The sequence below is a fragment of the Lethenteron reissneri genome, chromosome 7 (genome assembly GCF_015708825.2).
Source record: "Lethenteron reissneri isolate LAM-NWPU_2019-01 chromosome 7, ASM1570882v1, whole genome shotgun sequence".
In the NCBI taxonomy this organism is placed as follows: Eukaryota; Metazoa; Chordata; class Hyperoartia; order Petromyzontiformes; family Petromyzontidae; genus Lethenteron; species Lethenteron reissneri.
In genome coordinates this window covers 10108877-10131482 of record NC_083785.1, presented here as the reverse complement: position 1 = coordinate 10131482, position 22606 = coordinate 10108877, and the positions used below count along the sequence as shown (strand labels likewise).

General features: G+C 46.1%; 1 protein-coding gene across 1 annotated transcript in view; it reads left to right on the top strand.

The window, feature by feature from the left end:
• Positions 1-22205, top strand: part of LOC133357479 (collagen alpha-1(II) chain-like) — a 71093-nt gene extending 48888 nt beyond the window's left edge. The window contains 20 exon segments of the mRNA XM_061575431.1: positions 978-1031; positions 2038-2091; positions 4466-4519; positions 5478-5585; positions 7498-7551; positions 8120-8173; positions 9517-9678; positions 10299-10406; positions 11245-11352; positions 11971-12024; positions 12783-12812; positions 12814-12891; positions 13732-13785; positions 15942-16049; positions 17070-17123; positions 17275-17382; positions 18391-18679; positions 19066-19253; positions 19992-20234; positions 21407-22205. Of these exon segments, the coding sequence (XP_061431415.1) occupies positions 978-1031; positions 2038-2091; positions 4466-4519; positions 5478-5585; positions 7498-7551; positions 8120-8173; positions 9517-9678; positions 10299-10406; positions 11245-11352; positions 11971-12024; positions 12783-12812; positions 12814-12891; positions 13732-13785; positions 15942-16049; positions 17070-17123; positions 17275-17382; positions 18391-18679; positions 19066-19253; positions 19992-20234; positions 21407-21553 (2109 nt within the window). The 3' untranslated portion in view covers positions 21554-22205.
• The last annotated feature ends 401 nt before the right edge of the window (positions 22206-22606 follow it).

Below are 22606 nucleotides of genomic sequence, written 5' to 3'. Positions count from 1 at the left end.
GCGATTGTCACCAATTGTCACTCCACATCCGAACGGCTTCGGTTTCAAAACGGAGCTTTATATTATTGCCGCGTTATTCGAGTGTCGCGGTCCATTTTTTTTCTCCCCCTACTCCGTATTTTGCTTTTATAAGCACAGTCACCGGGTATATAATCATGAGTTTTGCGTGGCGGAATTTACGCAACAGGTCGCACAATTCGCAAAACGTGGAGGTCTATATACTACCGATGTATATTCAGACGTTTTGAGCCAATTGATCTTTTGGAAGCAAGGCCACGTGTGATACTATCCGAAGGACAGCAGCGTGTTTGTATCGCAAGTTGCCCTTTGCCTTTCCCCCCAATCAGTGTGTCGTCAGGATGTGTCGCTCACATGAGAACTGTGCATGCTTATTGCCAGCTTCTATCATTACATGGCAATGAATCTCAAATGTCAATGTTGAGGGGTTTCTTTTTTTAATTGGTCTTGTCGCAAAAACTGTACATGGGGCATTCCATAAGCGATTACTCCATTATTGAACATTACATGCAATATGTAGTATTTCGCCTACCGCTTGTATGACAACTAGTACACGTTGATTTACCGACGCCCAAATCACGTGGTAAAGCGCCCGATCCCCATCAGACCATGGAAGCTAAGTCGGGTTGAACCTGGACAGTGCTTGGATGGACGAATGCCGTGCACTAAACAGGTAGAGTAGCAATTGTGAGCAGTAGAGGGGAGTGCAGCAAAATCCATAATTTTTCTGTACTCTGTCTTCAACCCGCATTGACCAGCGTTGTGAAGTATGTTCAAATAACCCGCACTGCCTGTACGGCGTGGGGAAGGCCGTCCCTCATCAAGCGGTGCATTCACAAACGAGCCTTACGTGGACATGGACTTTTCCGTATCTTTTGAACTTAGCTCGTGCGAACAATCAAGCGTCAGGCGAGCTGTGTTGACGTGTTGTTGTTGTTGTTTGTGCCGTCGCTGTGCAGGGTGTGACCGGGCCTATTGGACCACCTGGGCCAGCCGGTGCTCACGGTGACAAGGTGAGAGCACGTGACACCGCAACGGTTTTGGTGATGAGTGGAATCACATCTGTACTTCGCATGGCGTTACATTGTAATTTTTTGAAAAAGCGTTGCTGAATAAGTTAATGGGTGGATGATATTGAAAATAGTACTGTTTGTTGCTGGACGCTTGGCATATTGACCCTCTGGGCCTGTACTCAGCAACCATAGTTAAACATCTCATCAAAGAAATGTTATTTTTTTAAAGTGCCGTTTGGATACCTATTGATGTCATCATATCTTGAGACAAAAACATTTGGAACTCTGCAGCTAGAAGGGCATCACCCTGTGTGAGAGAATGGCCCCAGAAGATGACATCACGGAATTACTTCTCAAGCTACTTCCCTTCAGTAGCAGAGATAGCTCATGACCTGTCATTAAAAAGCAAAATTCTGGAACAAGTTAAATGAAATTATATACCAGGTTTACTCTGCTGATATTGGTGACCAATATAAATCCATAAACGCACTACGCTTTGAGAGCTCATAATAGTAGGGTTTTTCCCCTTTTTTCTGGTAACAAAACTGAAACCTTTTTACAAGGATTCATGTCTGCATTAACCACAATACTTGCAGTCAAAATGCAAACAAAAAACACACTTTGATAATATATGCATTGTCCTTGAAACTGATTGGTCCACACCAAGGGACGGCTTTCTTTTGAGCCTCGACCCAATTGGTGCTCGACCAGAGGACGCCAAAAGGCGTACAGCTCAAAGACGAAAAAAGGGGAAAACCCCTATTATTATATTTTTGTACTGGCAAACGAGGTCTAATGATTTGAGAGCTCAGTTAAGTGTTAATCATGGGTGACTGAAATTCATGTTTAGAACCCGGGTTCTGAGTGATGCCAGTGCAGTTCTCTGACCTCTCGGCCCACTCAGACAACTCTACATTGGAGACTCCAAACTTAAACACAGATCAAGCGGTCCCTGTTTTTCGGAGCAGTCTGTTCACTGTGCGGCGGTGCTGTGTCCTGTCTTTAGGGTGATGCTGGTCCTGCTGGACCAACTGGACCATCTGGAGCCCGTGGGGCACCCGTAAGTAAATCGCGTCATCATCATCGTCATCATCATCGTCATCATCTGTCACTTCAGACAGCTCATTAGCGATGATGGGGACTGACACATGTCTGCCACGGTTCTCTTTCGTTAATCAGTATTACCGCATTGTTGTGGTCTCAATACTTATTCCTCTAGGGCCTTTACATCTGCAACCTACTCACCTGGTTTTCTCTCCTCCCCTACTCCTGACACTTGTTATATTGGTTGTCGACCCCTGACCACGGGAGTCCACTTTACCATGGAAGTCCACGGGCAGAGGCCGGGAACTTGCGGCTCATTAAGGACTGTTTTCGTGATGTGATTTATTCGGGACCGTCTCGTATTCAGATGCACTGCGGCTCTTGAAATGTCGAGTATTTTACCGAATTAGAACAAAAATTTCTCTTGTTATTTGGAGTGGCCGACCGACCCCTGTTCCTAACGTGCCCGAACCAGTGCGGTCGACTTTTCCTTGACTTTGTCCCAACAATAGGCTTGCCATATTCTAAGGTTTTCGGGAAAGTCACGTAGGTAAAAAATTAAATTAAAATTAATTAAAGTAAAATAAAAATAAAATAAAAATCACGACGTTTCGGAGGCAACACAAGCTTCCGTCTTCAGGTGGAGCTGTCACAGCACGATAGCTGTATCAATAGGCTTGCCCCCGTAAAGTACAACAATACCCACATTCAAATAAAATACCAGTGATGTCATCACCTACACGAGCTCACGACGAACGTACAAGCAAGCAGAGATTGAATTACGCCTACGACAAGCCTACAAATGTGCCCGATTAAGTCAGATCTCGCAAGCCAAGCAGACTCTTGGGAGCCTGGTTAATATCAGTTCGGAGACTTGGTCTGTGAGGTGGGCCGGAAGATGGCAGTACGGGCAAGTGATTCTTGAAGCCATCTGTGCAGAATTTGAGTGTTATCTCCTCCTGGAATTGCTTAAGCAGTCCAATCAAGGATACTCCCTATAAAGAGCATTATTATTGTGCTATCGTGCCAATTTATTGTCCAAGCCTTTGCAATGATCAGAATTCAGGGGCTGTTCTGTGTGCCCATTTGGCAGTTTATTGGGGATTAGGTTAATAATGCAGGTAATCTGAAATGATAATCAATTCTTCACGGTGTATTGAATTCATCATAGATCCTCGGGGGTTAGCTGCTTTGAGGAATATCAAAACCAGGCTGAAACTCTTAAAATGTAAAAGACTTTCCAAACACAGATCTCCAGGCAAGTGGCGAGCGTTTGTAATGTCTCCGAGATTTAGCGTGCAATATGTTCAGTCTCTGGGCAAAAAAAGACTGCTTTTATCATCACGGGACGAGTATGGTAGTGAATCGGTGTTCACACTGGACGCTGTTCCAGCTTTCCATTTTAGTGTTCTCCGTTGGCAGTTGTCATGCAGCAACATGCAGACAGCTGCGGCTTATGCAAATCTGCACAAAACAAACCTCCCAGTGTCCTCAGAGAAAGTGTAAACAGTGCGTTGACATAAGCTTAACATCAATAACTGCGTAAACATGGCAGCGTCAATAATAACAACAACAAGCTGCGTCTGCCACAATAGGAGATTTCAGCAGCATGTGGTATCACAACGCACAGCAGATACCATCGCTATAGTTACCACACTTTCTTTTTAGCTTAGCTCCATATGTATTAACTGTGCTCTGTGTATATATATGGTGAGCAGAATGCACAGCAGCTACGTGAATACATTTAAAAGTGACACAATAGTAACAGTCAGACGTAATAACAATGACGTTAATGTGGGAATGCCTCACTGAGTCTCAAGACGCTTTTTCAACATGCTTCTGCATTGGTAATGTTTGAACATTTCCTTTTTGTTATGAATAACGCTCCTTTAGGTTTGTTAGGGTTCAATGATAAAGCCTTAGCCTCACAGACCAATGCACCCTTAAGAATTCTTAGGGTTAAATAGAGCCAAACTAAGGCACCTTTTTGATTCTCAAGATTCACTTTCAATGCCCCGTGGCTCAGATAGCCAGACGACGGAACTCCCTCATTGTTCATGCCCAAGGCCCACAGTTTTGATTCAGGCATAGCCGCAAGGAAACAGCTACAGTAGCTATCATACCAGCGCCGAAGATCAATGTCCAATGAAGAGCAACGATTAGGAGATTCAGTTCTAAGTGATTTAGCCATTCAATTACTTTGCCCGAGCGTCGGTGAATTTAGAATACACGGCGCTTTTAGATGTGCATATTTGGTGGCAGTGCAAAGTCCCGCGCCCCATGGTTCGGTGTTCGTTGTCGCAGTCGCGCAACAGGGGAGTCTATTGTATCCTGGGCACTGCAGGGCACTTTACCAATGCCATTGATCGATGCTAACCCCTCTGCTGCAGGGAGAGCGTGGAGAGACTGGGCCACCTGGACCTGCCGGCTTTGCTGGGCCTCCTGTGAGTATAGCCCCCCCCCCCCCCCACGTCTCACACCTTCAACTCCGACCCCACTTACTGCAAGCCGTACGACACGGCGTTAATTTGGTTCATTATTTATAATTTAATTAAAATATTTTTTTACCAATACGTAAACATACGAATCGTGCCGTGTGTGTTTGCATCCTTGCATGACACATTTAATTCCACGACAAAGCCAGAGAATTGTTATTTGGACATGTGACCAAATCACCCGCGATACGGCAAATTTCATTTGACCGAATAAAGCTGAGCTTGGATAGTGCATCAGGTGAGTGTCCACTCTGTGTAAAAGAAGGGTGCAATAGGCATTGTGGGCAGTAAAGGGCAGTGCAAAGAAATCCAATGATTTTCTTCTCCCCCTCTACACCATCACCAGCGTGGTGATGTATGGTTAAAAATATTTCTCAAGGCCCAACAAGTCTTGTGAAGGCCCTCATCCAGTAGTGGATTGACAGAAAAGGGCTGTACATGCATATGCACCACCTAGTCTATGAACTTAACCCGCATGGCCTGTTACGTAAGAAGTCCAACATGTTTTAGTATGCAGGTTTCTATGTTGCACTTCTTTCATACCGCATGTAGCCAACCATGCGAATCGTAGGTTAACATGCTTTGGCTGCATTGCCACCAACTGCAGTAAACCTTGTGTCCACTCTGTCCAAGCTCGGTGTAAAAAAAATTACAGCCGCATTAAACGTTCCATTCATTTACTTGCTTGACCTTCACTCAAATACAGTCGACGGCTTTGTGTTCTTGCGCGCTAACGCGCACAGAGCGCCCGCCAGTTCTGGCCGTGTAATCGGGTGTCGGGTTAACAACTTCACCCCTCTCTGCCACCGTGTGCGCTGCCTCGAGGGCAGTGGGTGACCGCGTCTTTTGTGTCCCTCCCTCCGCCACCGGCACGCTCGCTCGCACACACAAACCCGCCCGTTATCAGGGCTCAGACGGGCAGCCCGGTGCCAAGGGAGAGCAGGGCGAGACCGGACAGAAGGGAGATGCTGGCGCCCCAGGTCCCCAGGGGCCATCAGGTGCTCCCGGCCCCCAGGTCAGTGACTCCCCTCCCCGCGCCCCAAGCCACCAACAACTTTTTGGGAAGTTAATGTGCAAAGTGTACGTGTTCGTGTCGAGGTTGGCGAGTGAGAGAGGGGACGTATAGCCCTCCCAGCATGCACGAGTAGCCCGGTGAATGTCGGAAGGGCTGCCGACCGATGATGGAAGCGGGCAGCGGTGTTACCATGTGATCCGTGGTGTGAGATATTGAATCACGTGGATATTCACTGACTCACACAGACATCCAGAGACCCATAGAGATGCATGTAAATGACTTAATGGTAGAAAGCATTCGAGTGTTTACTCTGTGGACATAACATAGCAGCTTTGAGGCACATCTTAAATTGCTAAATTTTTTTGGGTTAATAAACCAGATAAAAAAAAGTGCTTTCATCGTTTGATATGGAAAATATTTTTTTATCGCTGCTGCTGAAAAAAATACTATTATACAGAGTGGCCGGTAACAAAGAGCACTCATGATAGTACAGGGGCTAATAATGAATACATTTCTTGAAGCGAGCGAGGATTTAGGAAAGGACGGAGATGAAACGGGAAGGAAAGCCTACTTGTTAAACAAACGGAAGAGAGTTTCAAAGCCAGCAACTTGCAAGAATAAGGATAGGACAGCAGATAATAATAATGATGAACTATTTCATAAATCAAACAAGAGCATAGAAGCTTGGAAAGATGATAGCGGATGGCGTTCCAAAGTCGAGCAGTGCTGCAACTTACAACATTGCACACATTATGAATGTGATGAAACAGTCAGTCAGGTAGAATGAGTTAATGACATTGGTGCAGGTATCCAGGCGTGACGTTGATGAGATCAATGGCCAAGCTAGTAGCGATAAGAGAGTAGCAGGGAAGTGACTGAAAGACATTGAGAGAGTAAAACGGAGTGAATCAGAATGTGATGAAACAGTCAGTCAGGTAGAATGAGTTATTGACATTGGTGGAGGTATCCAGGCGTGACGTTGATGAGATCAATGGCCAAAGTAGTAGCGATAAGAGAGTAGCAGGGAAGTGACTGAAAGACATTGAGAGAGTAAAACGGAGTGAATCAGAATGTGATGAAACAGTCAGTCAGGTAGAATGAGTTATTGACATTGGTGGAGGTATCCAGGCGTGACGTTTATGAGATCAATGGCCAAGGTAGTAGCGATAAGAGAGTAGCAGGGAAGTGACTGAAAGACATTGAGAGAGTAAAACGGAGTGAATCAGAATGTGATGAAACAGTCAGTCAGGTAGAATGAGTTATTGACATTGGTGGAGGTATCCAGGCGTGACGTTGATGAGATCAATGGCCAAGGTAGTAGCGATAAGAGAGTAGCAGGGAAGCGACTGAAAGACATTGAGAGAGTACAACGGAGTGAATCAGAATGTGATGAAACAGTCAGTCAGGTAGAATGAGTTAATGACATTGGTGCAGGTATCCAGGCGTGACGTTGATGAGATCAATGGCCAAGGTAGTAGCGATAAGAGAGTAGCAGGGAAGTGACTGAAAGACATTGAGAGAGTAAAACGGAGTGAATCAGAATGTGATGAAACAGTCAGTCAGGTAGAATGAGTTATTGACATTGGTGGAGGTATCCAGGCGTGACGTTGATGAGATCAATGGCCAAGGTAGTAGCGATAAGAGAGTAGCAGGGAAGCGACTGAAAGACATTGAGATAGTAAAACGGAGTGAATCAGTGAGCAATGGATCACCAACTACTATGCGTCGGAATCTACCTATGTATATGAATACGAAATACAAGATTAGACGAGGAACATGTGTTATATAAATGTGTTAGCCATTCTGTTGACATGAGTTAAAAAACACTTATCACGGATAATATGGACACATTCTTAAGACTCGCACAGAACTAATGGACTTGGCTCACATGTTTAAACGTTCTTTTTTTCAGGGTCCTAATGGCGTTTCTGGTCCAAAAGGTGCCCGAGGTGCTCAAGGTCCCCCTGTAAGTGATCTTTTTAAACGCAATTGCAAACAATCTCACTTGATTTTATTTCGTACGATTTAACTATGGGCGCATTTTGTTTCGTCGTAACCCGTAACAAGAAAAAGGCTCCACATTTTTCGCGACAGCTATTTACAAATGCATTTGTTCGTCGTGTTTCCCAATCTTCACTGGCATCCTAATCCTAGCAGCAGCTTTGGCAGGAAAAAAAAAAACTTGCAGTCTAAAGCCAAACGTTGTTTCTCAGTGTCTGGCTGTTGCACCACGCACCGACTGAAATAATTTTAATGAAATACATGACAAAGCCTCTGAGATGTATTGATGTGGGCCTTGTAAGCACGACTTGTCGATTGACTGACTGTGGGCTTGGTGTCCAATGTAAACCGTTGCTTATAAGCTCCGGCATTGTTCTTGATGGTTGGGCACCTGTACAATTCCCGTATTTGCACTTAAAAATTACGATATATATACTTTACGTGAAAGGGCTTTTCTGGTCTCCGTCGTTGCTAAATATGTAACGTGATTATCCCATGTCATGGCACTGATGTTTTGTTCTGTGTTTCCGTAGGGAGCGACTGGCTTCCCTGGAGCAGCTGGCAGAGTCGGACCCCCAGGTCCCAATGTGAGCCGCACCCTGTAGTTGTTGTTGTTGTTGCATTCCACTTAACATGTTCACCTTCACCAACAACGGTTTTGTTCATTAAAATGATAACCATGTGCCTCCAGAAGAAAGTCTACAGTCAGTGCATATTAGCTGCTATCACAGTTAAAAAGTTGGGAATTTCTTAATGTACTTACTTTCTATGTAGACTGACACAAAAAAAACGAAATAGTGCAAAGAAAAGCGTGAAGAGGTGCATGCTGGGACATTTAACTGACAGGGGAAGAAGAACACATGGATCAGAGAAAAAATGCTAATTAAAGTTATCATCTTGACTTCTATGAAAATAAGTTGGCTTAGATAGAACATGTTACTAAAACTGATTATGGCCAATCGAGCAGTGCATAGACCACAGATGATGCCCTATATTTGGCTTAAAAAGCCTCACTAAGCCTCAAGACTCTTTTTTTCAGGCGGATCCTACATTGGGATGTTCGGCCGATTACACGAATTAGTGCTTCTTCGCACGTTTGAGAATGCCGAAGAACCTGGAGGAAACCCGCGCATACGAGGGGATAACAATTAAACCTACACACAGATAGATACATAAGTAAATAACATCACTGTCCTGAAATGAAAGTCAAAATGTAACGTATGGAACTGAAAATGATCGTAGGTTAAAACTTAAGAGGTAGGGGATGTATGTATGTATGTACGTTGAACTTCTTTCGCACCGTACGTAGCCAACCGTGCTAATCGGAGGTGCGGGGGAAGGACAACAAACTAAACACAAAAAGCAATTCTAAAGAAATGAGTTGTCAATCTAGATTTCAAAATGTCTAGCTCTCAGTGGTTTCCTAACATCGCAAGGAACAGCGTTCCAGACGGCAGCAGAAGCGAATCTGAAAGCTCGCGATGTTCGATGGATAGCCAAAAGGTGTAGAGTGATCCAGCCTTCATTCAGGCGAGGATCCGCAACCTGCGACATCGAACCCGGTTGTGTGTATGTGCCTGCTTCTGTACGCTCCACAAAGATAGATTCACGAACCGTTTGCTCGAGTGCCGCCACCTTCTGACCAACCGTTCGTCACATTTGGCGTGGCCAGAGCCGGCCCAGCCACTAAGCGACCCTTGCAATTGCAAAGGGCCCCGTGGCCAGCAGAGGGCCCCCTAGAGTCACTGCTAGCTAGTGGGTGAAAAAAATCATACATCAAAGGGGCCTCCAACCAAATTTTGCTTAGGGCCCCCAAAGGTCGAGGGCCGGTTCTGGGCGTGGCCAAAACGTGACGAGGCCTCGCGAGAGCAAGTGTGAGAGCGTTGTGCAGCCCGGTTGTTGACGTCGCGACACACCCGTTCCCTTTCAGGGTAACCCAGGATCCCCTGGCCCAGCTGGCCCCAACGGAAAGGACGGGCCCAAGGGCATTCGTGGTGACTCAGGCCCCGTGGGCCGCGCCGGCGAACCAGGGCTTCAAGGGCCGATCGGCGCGCCTGGAGAGAAGGGAGATGCCGGAGAGGACGGCCCATCTGTAAGTACCGCTGCGACGCACGGACGGCCATGATAAACTGGAGGAAGAATTAGGGAAAACAGCCGCCGGACCATTTTCCCGTCGTGAAAAAACGTAGTTGCCCGAGATCTGAACGAATCTGATCGCAGCCCTCGTGAGTGGGCAACTGGGACGGTGACCTCCAAGGTCGGATAACTCACGGTCAAATGACTGGATGATATCACGCTCTGTTCGTTTGAGAAATGGCCGATTAAAGTCAGTGCGTGTGTGGGTTCGTGGATGGATGAGAGAGAAAGCCTTCTCATTGATTGCTATTATGGTAAGCAAAGCTTGGGCCCTTGCCAAACACGTAATTTCGTCACAATATTTGTTTAAGACATGCATTTGTTTGTGCAGACATCAGTAACTAGGCTGAGACTAACAAACTCACTTCACTTAAGAACCCGGTTTAACCATGGGCAGTTAAAACGCAGATTCAAAACCAGGGTCCCGGCGATGCCGGACCAGTGGTCTGACCAATACGTCACCCGGCCACTTCTGAGACATCTGGTGTTCGAGTGCAGGATGAAGCAGTAAGCATCGAGTAAGCAAAGCTTAATACAACTGCTGCCGTGTTCCCGTGCGTCCCCCTCTCTCCACAGGGTCCAGACGGCCCCCCTGGTGCCCAGGGTCTTTCGGGCCAGCGAGGTATTGTGGGTCTGCCCGGTCAGCGCGGTGAGAGGGGATTCCCTGGTCTTCCCGGACCTGCGGTAAGTTTTCCCGTCGTAGCTATATATATATTTTTTTATGGTCGTGGTAATCGAGATGCTTTTATGCGTTCATCGTGATGGCGTGACTTGTGATGCATGAGCATCACTTACACTGGGAGAAAGAAATTAAATCTACGTAGCTTCAGCGCCACCTAGTGGAAGACGAATGTGCCCGGTTTGACAGTTTTAATGCAACGATAACAAAGCAGAGTGGATTCGTGAAGCACCTCAACACCAGTAGCGTGCATTAGGACACCATGGAAAGTCAGTGTATATCGTAATTATGTTTTAATTTACGCCATATTGGGCTCTGACTTATAAATCATTGGCGTGGACGTGAAATCAAAATTGGAATTAAAAGCTGAAAGTCGTGCGAACAAGCATGGAGAGATATACGTGCATGGAATAATACTGAGAGACAGAAAGGGCAGCATATATTTCAGGGAACCAACACAAATCAGAGACATCGTATTGATTGTTAAAGCAAGCATGCGGGCTTGGACAGGACACATCGCTGCAAGGGATGATGTATGTTGAATTTCTTTCGCACCGCATGAAGTCAACCATGCTGATCGATGGACTATGCCATCAGAAAGGAGAGATTACAGCTCCCGAGGGAATGACCCATCATGGAGATGGAGCGATGAAATTAGTTCGTGCTCAGGAGTTGAGACTGGCATCTCAGGACCGTGAGAGATGGCAATGGTGCTGGAAAGCCTTCCGTCGTGACGACGATGATTACAGTCGCTCCTGATTGTATCATCGTCTTGCACATGGGCATCTTGTTGGCTGCTGCAATGAGACACGAGTTGTGTGTTTGTATGTCTCCTCACTGCAGGGAGAGCCTGGCAAGCAGGGTTCGACGGGAGCATCTGGAGAGAGGGGCCCACCTGGCCCAGTCGGCCCACCTGGTCTGAGCGGTCCACCTGGAGAGCAAGGACGTGAAGTGAGTGCCACATCAACCGGTGAACGAGCCACCCGCTCACCAACACCGTGCTTTACAAAACTTGCTGTGACCCTTTCAAAGGCCTGGACTGCACCGGGTGTGGTGGGACATTCCTGTGATCCACATTTATGGGTTCGGTGGCCCAAAGAGATTTGTGAAACTCTCAAACCTGCTGGGCTGTGAGGTGGACAGGAGATGGAAGTACGGCCAGTGGGCTTAGGCACCCATTAGTGCCTTCGAATGTACTTGGCTAAACGTTTCAATGTAGGGCCACCATTCTGAGTCTCGGTGACTAGTGAGGTTGTCCTGTAATAATACACGGCAATGCTGAATATGTATCTGGCGAGCCCTCTACCTTTTCCTGCTGTGTTTTGTCTTTACATTTCCTGTTCATTTTAGTACAACTTGAGGCCTTATCATCACCCCTTTTGGAAATCTTAGTTAATAATTTTCTTCGTTAGTGAATAGAACATTGAGGTTCCCTGTAATTCCAGAGATAACAAGGTCCAATCGGATAAATATCACTGCACCTCTCATTCAGTACACACTGGGCTTGAGAGCACCACAATGTAGAGATGGGCGGCTTATCAAGACATGTCCCTCTTTGTCTCCCGACAGGGAAACGCTGGTTCTGATGGAGCCCCAGGTCGCGATGGTGCCGCTGGAGCCAAGGTGAGCAGTGCCGCTCGGAGCAGAGAGGCCACTGGTGGTGGCCTTGTAACGATCCTCCCCTTAACAAAGCCTTACCGTTGTCCGTGCATTTACACTAACGCAAAGGACACTTCAATATGAGACGGGTGGGTCAGCTACAGCTCTTACTTGGGCTTCAGTCGATGTCTCACATTTAGTTTGCGCACTCCCTTTCTTGGTTTATCTGAATACGATTGTGATGGTACAGTTGTTATTGTTTAGTATGTTGTTTAGTCGACCCCACTTGCTTGCAGTCGCGAGCTAATTCATTGCAGGCAAATGAGGGCCAATCATTGCTGTGATGCCATTAAATAAGTACTCCAGATTGAACCAACCAACCAAACAATTCCTACTGTGTAAAATCACCATGCATACCACAGGTCAAATAATACCGATGCTTCGTTCCACGCACCGATTGACGACGGAATTCCCACCCATAACCCAAGTTTTTAAACCAAGAAAAATATAAAGTCTTATCTATCACACCTTTCCAGAGTGCTGTTTGTTACTGGCTGCTTGGCGTTTTGGGCCTGTGCTCTGCGCCGGTATAAAAAGCAGTAAAACCATTTCACGTGGTAATACGCGTCGACCGCAATACGCGTCGACCCCAGATTGCACCAAATCAGATGGTTACACTCCCGACCGATTCAGCCAACGGGCGGAGTGGGGTCGCAGACAAACGCTCGGTGGACCCCCCGTGGTGAAGCGTGTTACGCCGCGGCCGTGTGTGCACCCTCCAGGGCGAGCGAGGGGAGGCAGGAGCGGCCGGCCAGCCCTGGAGCACCCGGGTCAACCGGATCACCTGGCCCCGTTGGTCCCACCGGCAAAAATGGCGGCCGAGGAGATCAGGTGAGCACCTTTTTCGTCAAAGCTCTCCAGGTCGGGCTCGCCTGCTCGTTGTCCCATACAGGGGTGTTCGCGGCACCACCGCCGTGATGATCATTTGTCAACGAGTTTCCCGCCCCTTGCCTCAACGTACGGTTGATGCGGCAACGTTCGACATCTTTAAAAACAAGGATTAATTTATTTAAGCGGGTTAATCATCTGGGTGTTATTGATACCGGGCAAACATCCCCCATTACTGTGTTGTCGTGGGGGAGGCCTTTATTCCTACAAATGTATTCATAAAGGACTGATTTTATGTATTTAATTTTACTTGACGATTAATGCAAAAACTCAGGGTGGAACATTGGAAGATAATTTAATTTACCTCATTTGTTTTTTCGTATAGTCAACAATGCATGCTGTTTTTGTTTATCAAAATAACATGGTATGATTTTTGTTTAACTTGTTTTCTCACAATGTTTAATGGTACGTTAATCACCCAGCATTAATGTCAGGCAGCACTCAGAGACTTGTATTTATCCTATTTGAAAGCTTTACAAAAAAATAAACAATGACTGTGATTATGAAAACAAGGCATCAAGCGTGAGTGCACCATATGGCCAAAATTTAATCAGAAAATCCATTTGGCAAACTGTAGAATGCGCTGTTATTAAACGGGAAATGTGTCCGCTATTATCTGCACGTGTTATCACGTTGATATAACTTAATAAATGTCCACTGCACTCATGCTCACGATCTATTTTTAAATGCTAGGTGGCTTCTGCCGCATCATAAACTTTGAGTGCCACTATATTATCTGTTGTGAATGCATGTGAGATTGACCAATTGCGTTTCAATTTCCAGGGCCCTCAAGGTCCCATGGGTCCACCTGGTCCTTCTGGTGCCCGCGGACTGCCGGTAAGTTTTCAACGGTTGTCCACGAACGTCAAAGGCCGTGAATGCATTATCCCTGTCTGTCTGTAACATGGGGGTCACGATAACTCTCATAAAGATGATCCAATTGAAGTTTATTTTTTTTATTTGATGCGGCGTTCCTATTCTGGACTCAACCGAGAAATAAAATCAGCCACCTTGATCCAAGGGGTTACCCAAGACTTGCAGCACCAAACCAGCGCTAGAAATATTATTTGAAAATGTAAAAAAAAAATCCGGCTTTGCCCGAACAGCTATCTGCCAGTTTCCGTACTGTTAATACATATTACAAGGATAAATGCATGTTGGAAAGCTTTACAGAATGCATGCATGCATTTGCATGATTTTTTTCCCCTTGTTCATTTTTAATTAGCAGCTTTCCAGAGCGTATAAAGATGAGCTTGCAATAGAATGTTAGAAGGGGATTTGGGTTTAAAGTGGTGGGTAGCAATGTTGTCCTAATTTGAAGCGCAACGTTAATGCCATCAACCACAATTTCCTGCGACCAAATCACCATGAATGCTTCCGATTTTAAGGGATCTCCAAGCTAAGCAGGTTGTGAGCCTGGTTAGCACTTGTTGGTAGACTATCTGGGAGTTCAACGTTTCATGAGGTTGGCCTGCAAGGCGCCCAGTAGATGGCAAAAATAAACATATTCAGTCCTATCCGTTGTGGAGCTTTGGGTTTTTTTTCTTCTGGGGACTTCAGTTTCCTCCCATGTGAACAAACCCTTGTTATTGGTTCTAGATTTGAAGCTTTCATGACTGCAAGGATTCATATTCTTAGGTTTTTTCGGTAAGTCACGTAGGTAAAAATTTAAAATTAATAAAAGTAAAATAAAATAAAAATCTCGACGTTTCGGAGGCAACACAAGCTTCCGTCTTCAGGTGGAATCGTCACAGCACGACTGCTGCATCAAGTGACTTATTTTATTTTTTATTTTACTTTTATTAATTTACATTTTTTACCTATGTGACTTTACCGAAAAAACCTAAGAATATGAATCCTTGTTATTGGAATTGTCCAAACATCCCAATGCTGAATCATCCAAAAAAAGGTCCTAACAGTTAGTGAGGCCTTTGTTGGTTAAATCAAGGACAACTGTATTACCAATACTATTACCGCAAAGCAGTGGCACGTATAACAGCACACATAAGCAGAACTCCATTAAGTGCTTACACATACTGTGTAAATAAACATATTATTTCGCCCATAGGCCCACTGGCATTTCAGACCAACATCATCATCCAGCGGCGTTTGCTTAAGCAAGCGAACAGCTGCCAATAACCTAACCGCACGCATGTAACGCCGTCATTCACAAGGATGCCAAACACACTGACGTGTATATGAATCCAACCTCATGTCTACTCACACGAGGCTATTCTGAGTATATAAAGGGCACCAGTGTTGTCAATACTATGACCCCATAACAGCACTCAGTGTATTATAGGCTGGCTGCACACATGTAAACGAAGATGTAATTTACTCGGATACCGAATACAGAGATATGCAATCCATCAATGTGTATTTATGGAAATGGTCTCGAATGGCATGCGTGAAGCTTTCCTGGGGTAAATAGAGGACATTAGTGTGATCAATACTTTTCCCGCAAACAGCGCTACTTGATAAGCTGGATACACGCTTGCAAACTGAGCTGCCACTGGCTTCCGGTTTCCGAGCGAATACATTATAACGTCGCACTCATTACACACAAAGTGATTGCCAGAAATGAGCCAAAATACCTTTCTGATCTTTTCAAGGAGCATAAACCATTACACCAACTCTGGTCATCCTCGCAGTAGCTTTTGGCTAGCCATCGAACAAAGGCGGTTACTGCATCGCGCACTTTCAGATGGGCTTCTGCATCCGTCTCGGATGCTCTTCCTTCCAATATTAGGAATCCACTGGAGCATTGCACTTTTAAATCTCGTTTGAAAACTCATTCAGTTAGAACTTCTTTATGTGTCTAGTTTGTTGTCCTTCACCCCGCACCTGCGCACGGTTAGCTACGTACGGCGCGAAAGAGGTTCAACTACAGAGTACATTGACAACTTAGGCTGAATCAACCCATCAGTGTGTATGTACTACAATGCGTTTGAATAACAGACAACATTTCACTTTGGCCGTGCTCTGCTCTTAAGGGCCCACAAGGTCCCCGGGGAGACAAGGGTGAGACAGGAGAGGCTGGAGAGAGGGGCCTCAAGGGACACCGAGGATTCACCGGCCTTCAGGGACTCCCCGGCCCACCGGTGAGCAAAGCCAACATCAATGCACAACTTTCAGTGTTCCTGCACATCGGTATCAGGCAGAGTATAATAACACAGAGAAGAGGCTGTGGTGCCATCTGCCGACCCAAGGTGCTGCAGTGGCGAGATGTTAACTACCTCGCCTGGTATACAAGAGGTCGTGGGTTCAATCCCGACCCTGACGCCCGCTGTATATTTAGGGCTTGCATGGTCTCCACATGGTCACGTGGATTTTTCTCCGGGTTCCTCGGTTTTTTCTTCCACATTTAGAATCAACATGTGTTTTAAAGTATTTTGCTGTTATACATTTCCACGTGATAAGCCACTTCGTTGGGCTATCACTTGTGGCCAGGTCGCGTCTGAAATAGAGCTATATAGCTCAGTGCACTTTACCTGGCAAAATAAGAAATAGTTTAGTTTTGTAGTTTTTAAGTGGCAGACGAGAACAGAGATGTTGCGCGCTTAACATTAATGCCAGTGCACCACGTATGTTCTGGCAAGAGTGGAAAAGTAGGGCAAAAGATATCCTCCAGAGCTCACTCGAGTGGAGGCCCTTCCGCCAGCAGTGGCGTGAGCAGTTGCACGGCTGCACCTTTACCTTAACCACCCATTGCAGCTTACCCCCTAAATTAGGTGTAGCGATTCACACCACATTGCAATTTAATGAATTTTCATGACTTGGGGTCGTGATTCGATTCTAGACTTTAGCAGCCTCTAGAGGCTGGCATTGTCACATGAGCCCATTACATGCACCATTAATAAATGTTTATTTTCTTACACACGTGCTTTCCGACGCATGCATTGTGAGCTTAAAAATGTATATTAGTCGATAAATCGATGCACCATTACACTTTGTGATCATGTGTGTATGTGTTCCCTGAAGTAAGAGATTAATCCCCGTGTAAATAAACGATGGGAACTAAAAAAACTAGGCATTAATGTTTAACAGTGTAGGCATTCGTGTCTTAGCTTGTATATGCTTAGCGTGTAACTTACAAGCCACTGTCTTGCTTTGTTTTTCAGGGTTCTTCAGGTGACCAGGGTCTCGCAGGCAGCGTTGGTCCATCTGGTCCCAGAGTACGTTCCATACAACTCACCTCAAACGAACAAAAAAACTAAAACGCATCAATGCTGATATGTTTGTTTCGTTCATGCAACAGCACCAGCAATTAACTTAGCTTTGATGTGTTAACTAACGGGATGCGATGTCGTGTTCCCTTACGTCCAGGGTCTTTCTGGCCCAACCGGCCCTCCAGGAAAGGATGGAAACAACGGCCAGTCAGGCCCCATCGGTCCTCCAGGTCCTCGCGGTCGCACTGGCGAAACTGGCCCTGCGGTGAGTAGTAGAAGCGAAATTAACGCTCACGCGTTTTTCCCCATATAAACTTTCATGTCCCAGATAGTGGGTTCTTACTTGGTGGGGCAGTGAGCCCAGTTTCCCCCCTCTTCATTTGGTCCTGTCGCGCCCAACTCGGGCTGCTATTCACAGAACTTTTGTTCCACCCCCCACCCTCCCCATTCTGTAATCGGCGCATTATATCGAGCTCGCGTTGATATGTAATAAAAAAAATACAAAAAATTCACACATTTTACATTTTCTGTATGCTGCCGCTCAACGCAGTCACAAAGCACGTTTCTCAGTCATTCAGTTAAGTTCCTTTTCACTCATTTGTTGCTGTGACCACGTTGTTACGATGAACGTCGCCCATTAATGACCCTACAGATGTCAAGGAATTATTCGACCAAAATTGGCTCACCTGCACAAACATACTACAAGGCAAAACATTTCTCTTCTGTTTATTTCCTCACACTGCTCAGCTTTGGAACCTCCCTCCCAGCATCTCTTTTCCTAAGTTCATATAACCTAAGTCAATTCAACAAATGCGTTGGCTGTTATTTTGCTGTACTACTATAATTAGTACTCTTAGTCGCTGGTCACTTTGCATTTTGGGTGTTTTGGCCCTGTATTGGGCAACAGAAAAATAAACATGTAATATCACTGACTCACTACTAACAATCATAATCTGTTAATTTAGCACCTACATTATCGCAGACACTCGTAATCCAAATGTGGCTTTCCGGGTTGGACAGCGAGTTGATCATTTATACTCTCAATATTTCACCACGCACAACTGCAGGCATCTTCAGGAATGTCACTTCATCTTTGGACACTCAGCGATAAACGGGAGAAGAAACGCTCGACACGTGGCCAGTCCCAGAAAAACACACTTGGGAATCGTAATCTGTATCTGAAGGCCCTATTTGGCCCCTCAGTAAGCAACGGCTTCCCCACACCTCTCGCGAAGGTTTCTAATCGTCGATGACTCCTCTCTTCTTGCTCCAGGGTCCTTCTGGTCCAGCCGGTCTCCCAGGTCCCCCCGGCCCACCCGGCCCAGGCATCGACCTCTCCGCCATTGCTGGCATCGGCCAGACCGATAAGGCCCCAGATCCCCTGCGCTACTACCGCAGCGACCAGGCCTTGCCCGAGCTGAGGCAGCACGACGCCGAGGTGGACGCCTCCATCAAGTCTCTGAGCGGGCAGATCGAGGGGCTGCGGAGTCCCGAGGGCACCCGCAAGAACCCGGCGCGCACCTGCCGTGACCTAAAACTCTGCCACCCCGAATGGGAGAGCGGTGAGGAGTGGCCGCATTCACGGTGGCAACAACAGTAACAAAAGCAGCAGCAGCAGCCGTTCAACACTGAGTAGTGGTGTGGTGTCATCACAGCTCTTGTGCCAGGCTAGGCTGCATGCACACACTGTGCATTATGTAGGTTTACATGAAGCGATTGCCATGACTAAAAGAAAAGGAGTGGAAGATTTTTTTCCAGCCTAATTGTCAGCCATCATTTGATAAACAACAGAAGAGAGATAACTTGAATTGAGTTTTTTGCACAAGCGTTGAACATTTGCAAATATTTTGAGTTCTCTTGACGGTGTGTTTGAACGGTTTCATTTTTTTTTCCATTTTCAACACAGCACATTTTAACACGTCATCCATCATTCTGTAACCTCTGTTAGGAAACTACTGGATCGACCCCAACCAGGGCTGCACTCTGGATGCCCTGAAGGTGTTCTGCAACATGGAGACCGGCGAGACGTGCGTGTACGCCAACCCACAGACCATCTCCCGCAAGAACTGGTGGCAGAGCAAGAGCGCCGACCGCAAGCATGTCTGGTTTGGCGAGGCCATGAGCGGAGGCTTACACGTAAGTGATTGAATCTCTGTGGGGCTTTTGACAGGGCCCTCCCTGGATGTGCCGTGTCACAGTTGCAGAGCAAACGGGTAGTCAATATAACAGAGATGTCTCACACATTCAGTTGTCAACTACATTTAAAACAGGTGACAGAGCTTGCTGGGACCAAGAGTCTCTCTTGCAAGGGAGACCTAGGTCAAAGCAGCCCAGCGCACAAGTAAATTAAGAGCCAAAACAAGACAGAGAAAAAGACACCACGAGGCATAACATCCAACATTGAACGACAGTGGACATTTCTGAACCATATTTAATAATCCGATAAGATGAATTTTTAGCTGTAAAGGATATAGTTTCTAAAACAATTACAGTCCAATGAGCTGTATTTTAGCTGTATAGGAAATCACTGGGAAGGAAGACTTTTCAATTTAAGAGTGATATGGTAACTTGTGGAATTTTTCGGAATAAATTACAATAAAATCATAGCCCCCTTGTGCAGGCATTCATAGACACATGGAATTTGCACATGGATATAACCGAATAGATTGTTCGCCTCATGACATGCCACCGATAAGCACACTGTGAAAAAAATGTAAAAATGTACAAGACATGCAATGTTTGTCCAGAGGGGAGAAGCACTGCAACAAAGAATGGCATATCACGATTTACTCAGATTGGGACATAACACGGAAATTGATGAGTTGTGCACGTGCTGAAGTGCAGGAGAAAATGTACGTTCTCATTCCGTGGCAGTTCAACTACGGCGATGACAACCTGCCAGCCAACACGGCCGCCATCCAGATGACCTTCCTGCGGCTGCTGTCCATGGAGGCATCGCAGAACATCACGTACCACTGCAAGAACAGCATCGCCTACATGGACGAGGAGACGGGCAACCTCAAGAAGGCGCTGCTGTTGCAGGGCTCCAACGACATGGAGATCCGCGCGGAGGGCAACTCACGCTTCACCTACAACGTGCTGGAGGACAGCTGCACGGTAGGGCTCTCTCTTGTCTATTTGCCTCATTCGTTGTGTCGCCCCCCGCACACAGACCCAACTCTAGCTGCGTAATGCGACGCAACCAGAGCTGGGCTATCCGATTGTGCATGCAATCGATTATATACTCGAACAATTATCAGTTCGCCTGGTACACCGGAGGGACCAGGCTGGAGGGACCAGTCAACTGGACTTTTCTCCAGGTCCTCCGGCTTTTTCCCTCCACATTTAGAAACATGCGTTTAAGAGTATTTGGCTGTTATAAATTTTCACGAGATAATCCACTTTGTTGAGCTATCATTTGTGGCCAGGTCATTTCTGACAAAAGATATTTATAGCTCAGTGGGCCTTACCTGGTAAAATACAATTTTATAAATATTTTTACAAAAAATGTATTCCTGTACTAAGTGTGTAATGTTATAATAGTGACTCAACCAGAGCTGGGCTATTAGATGATTTAGCTCATGAAATACTCTACAGATGATCAATTCTATCACCCGACTAATCAGGTAACACAATAGTTGGGTCAAAAAGCGATTTCACCTCTTGCCACGTGTGCTGCTGGACGGGAAGTTGATGGGAGCCCCCTTCCATCAGCAGGGTTTGTGAGCATGCAATTGCAAGGCCTGCACCTTTACTTCCACTTCTGCCGCTTTTTTTTTTTCCAAAGAACACAGGATGAGACTGTTACTATCCTTTGTGCAAGCACTTCCAAGAGTTCATGAACAGTGAGCCTGGTGAAATTTGGGGAGTGCATCGTCAGTAGTGAACCTTTGGGTCCTAGGGTGTTTCGGCCTTTCATACTATACATCCCTCCCCAAAGGCGGCCAGCGACAGGGTGATCAATCCTACGCTTGCGTCCCATTCCCAATTAGTCATAGGAGTTGCCTTGTTGTTGATAGCCAACATCCCATGGGACTATGCATGGCAGGGGCGTCCTCCTCCCTGAGTCAAGCATTGTTGACTGCATACCTCCTGGCCCTCTCACTTTGCAGGCCCAGCTGGGGTCTTTCCTCTTCATCCAGAGCCACTGACTGCTGACCTTCTGCCGCCTCCGATACAGCTCTGATTGCCGAACGCTGGCTCTGGCCCTTAATTCCCAGGATGCATTTGCATAGCACGCGTAACAAACTACCGCTGCTGCTGCTGCCGCCCCCTTGTCATGCCTACAGAAACACACAGGGGAGTGGGGCAGGACGGTCGTCGAGTACCGTACGCAGAAGACCTCGCGGCTGCCGTTTGTCGACGTTGCTCCAATGGACGTCGGCGGCCCTGACCAGGAGTTTGGCCTGGACATCGGGCCCGTCTGTTTCCTGTAAACGCGGAGAAAGAAGAAATGTTTTTAAACAAACCTGCCAAGAAACCGCCGTGGCGTCCTGACAACGTCTTTTTTTGCGAGGACCCCTTGCACTCACTGGGCACCAACACCGGCCCTGGTCTTTCCACACGCTTATCTTTTGGATTTCATGGCAGAGTGTTTTGTATTATTTCTACTTGCTTGGTGTTTGCGTTGCCTGGATGTGGGTACCCGGGTAATTCCGTTTGGTTCTCGACGCGAATTATTTTGCAGGCGGAGAACGCGTTTCAACATTGGTGCTGTTTTTTTTTAAACGCAAAATTACCGCAGCAGAGGCTGGGGACAGCCTGCTGAAAGAAATGCACAAGAGCCTGACATTCAAAAAGCAAAGAGTAAACTGTACAACAACACACGATAAAAGAAAAAAAAAGTACACGGGATTAGAATTTCAACTTTTTGGGGGATGATTTTTTTTTTAACGCTTGTTTAAAAAAAATATTGCATGAATTAAGAATGAAGGTACAAACGAATGGAACCTGCTTAAGCAATTAGAACACAGTGAGAGGTTAATGCTTTCCTTTGTAGCTACCTCAAGCAGACAGCAAAACAAAAATCAAAGCCGTTGGAGGCCAAGTGCAAGCAGGGCATTTGCAGCATTCCTTCCACCACCCCCCCCCCCCAAAAAAAATCACACACACTTGCAAAATGTGTTCCTTTTTTCAACAACAAATGGTGCTTTATGTTTATGAGATGTATACAACCATCCTATTTTGCCGACTACGAATCAAACTTGAACGAGAAAAAAACTATTAAAATTTCCTGGTGCTGTTGAACAAACAAAAATTCTTGCTTTGTGCGCTTAATGTCGTTATTTCGTTTTTATTTTATATGAAGTTATTTCTTCTGTGCTCTTTTTGAACTGCTTAACACTCGGTTAACGCCTAACTATGATCACCAGGCGGTGTTATTTATGATTCCCCATGGGATGCTGCATTAAGCGAGCCAGGTACTTCAACATATGGCTAAAGAGCGCGTGTTTGCGATACCTTCTATGCTTTCCAAAAAATAGGCATGT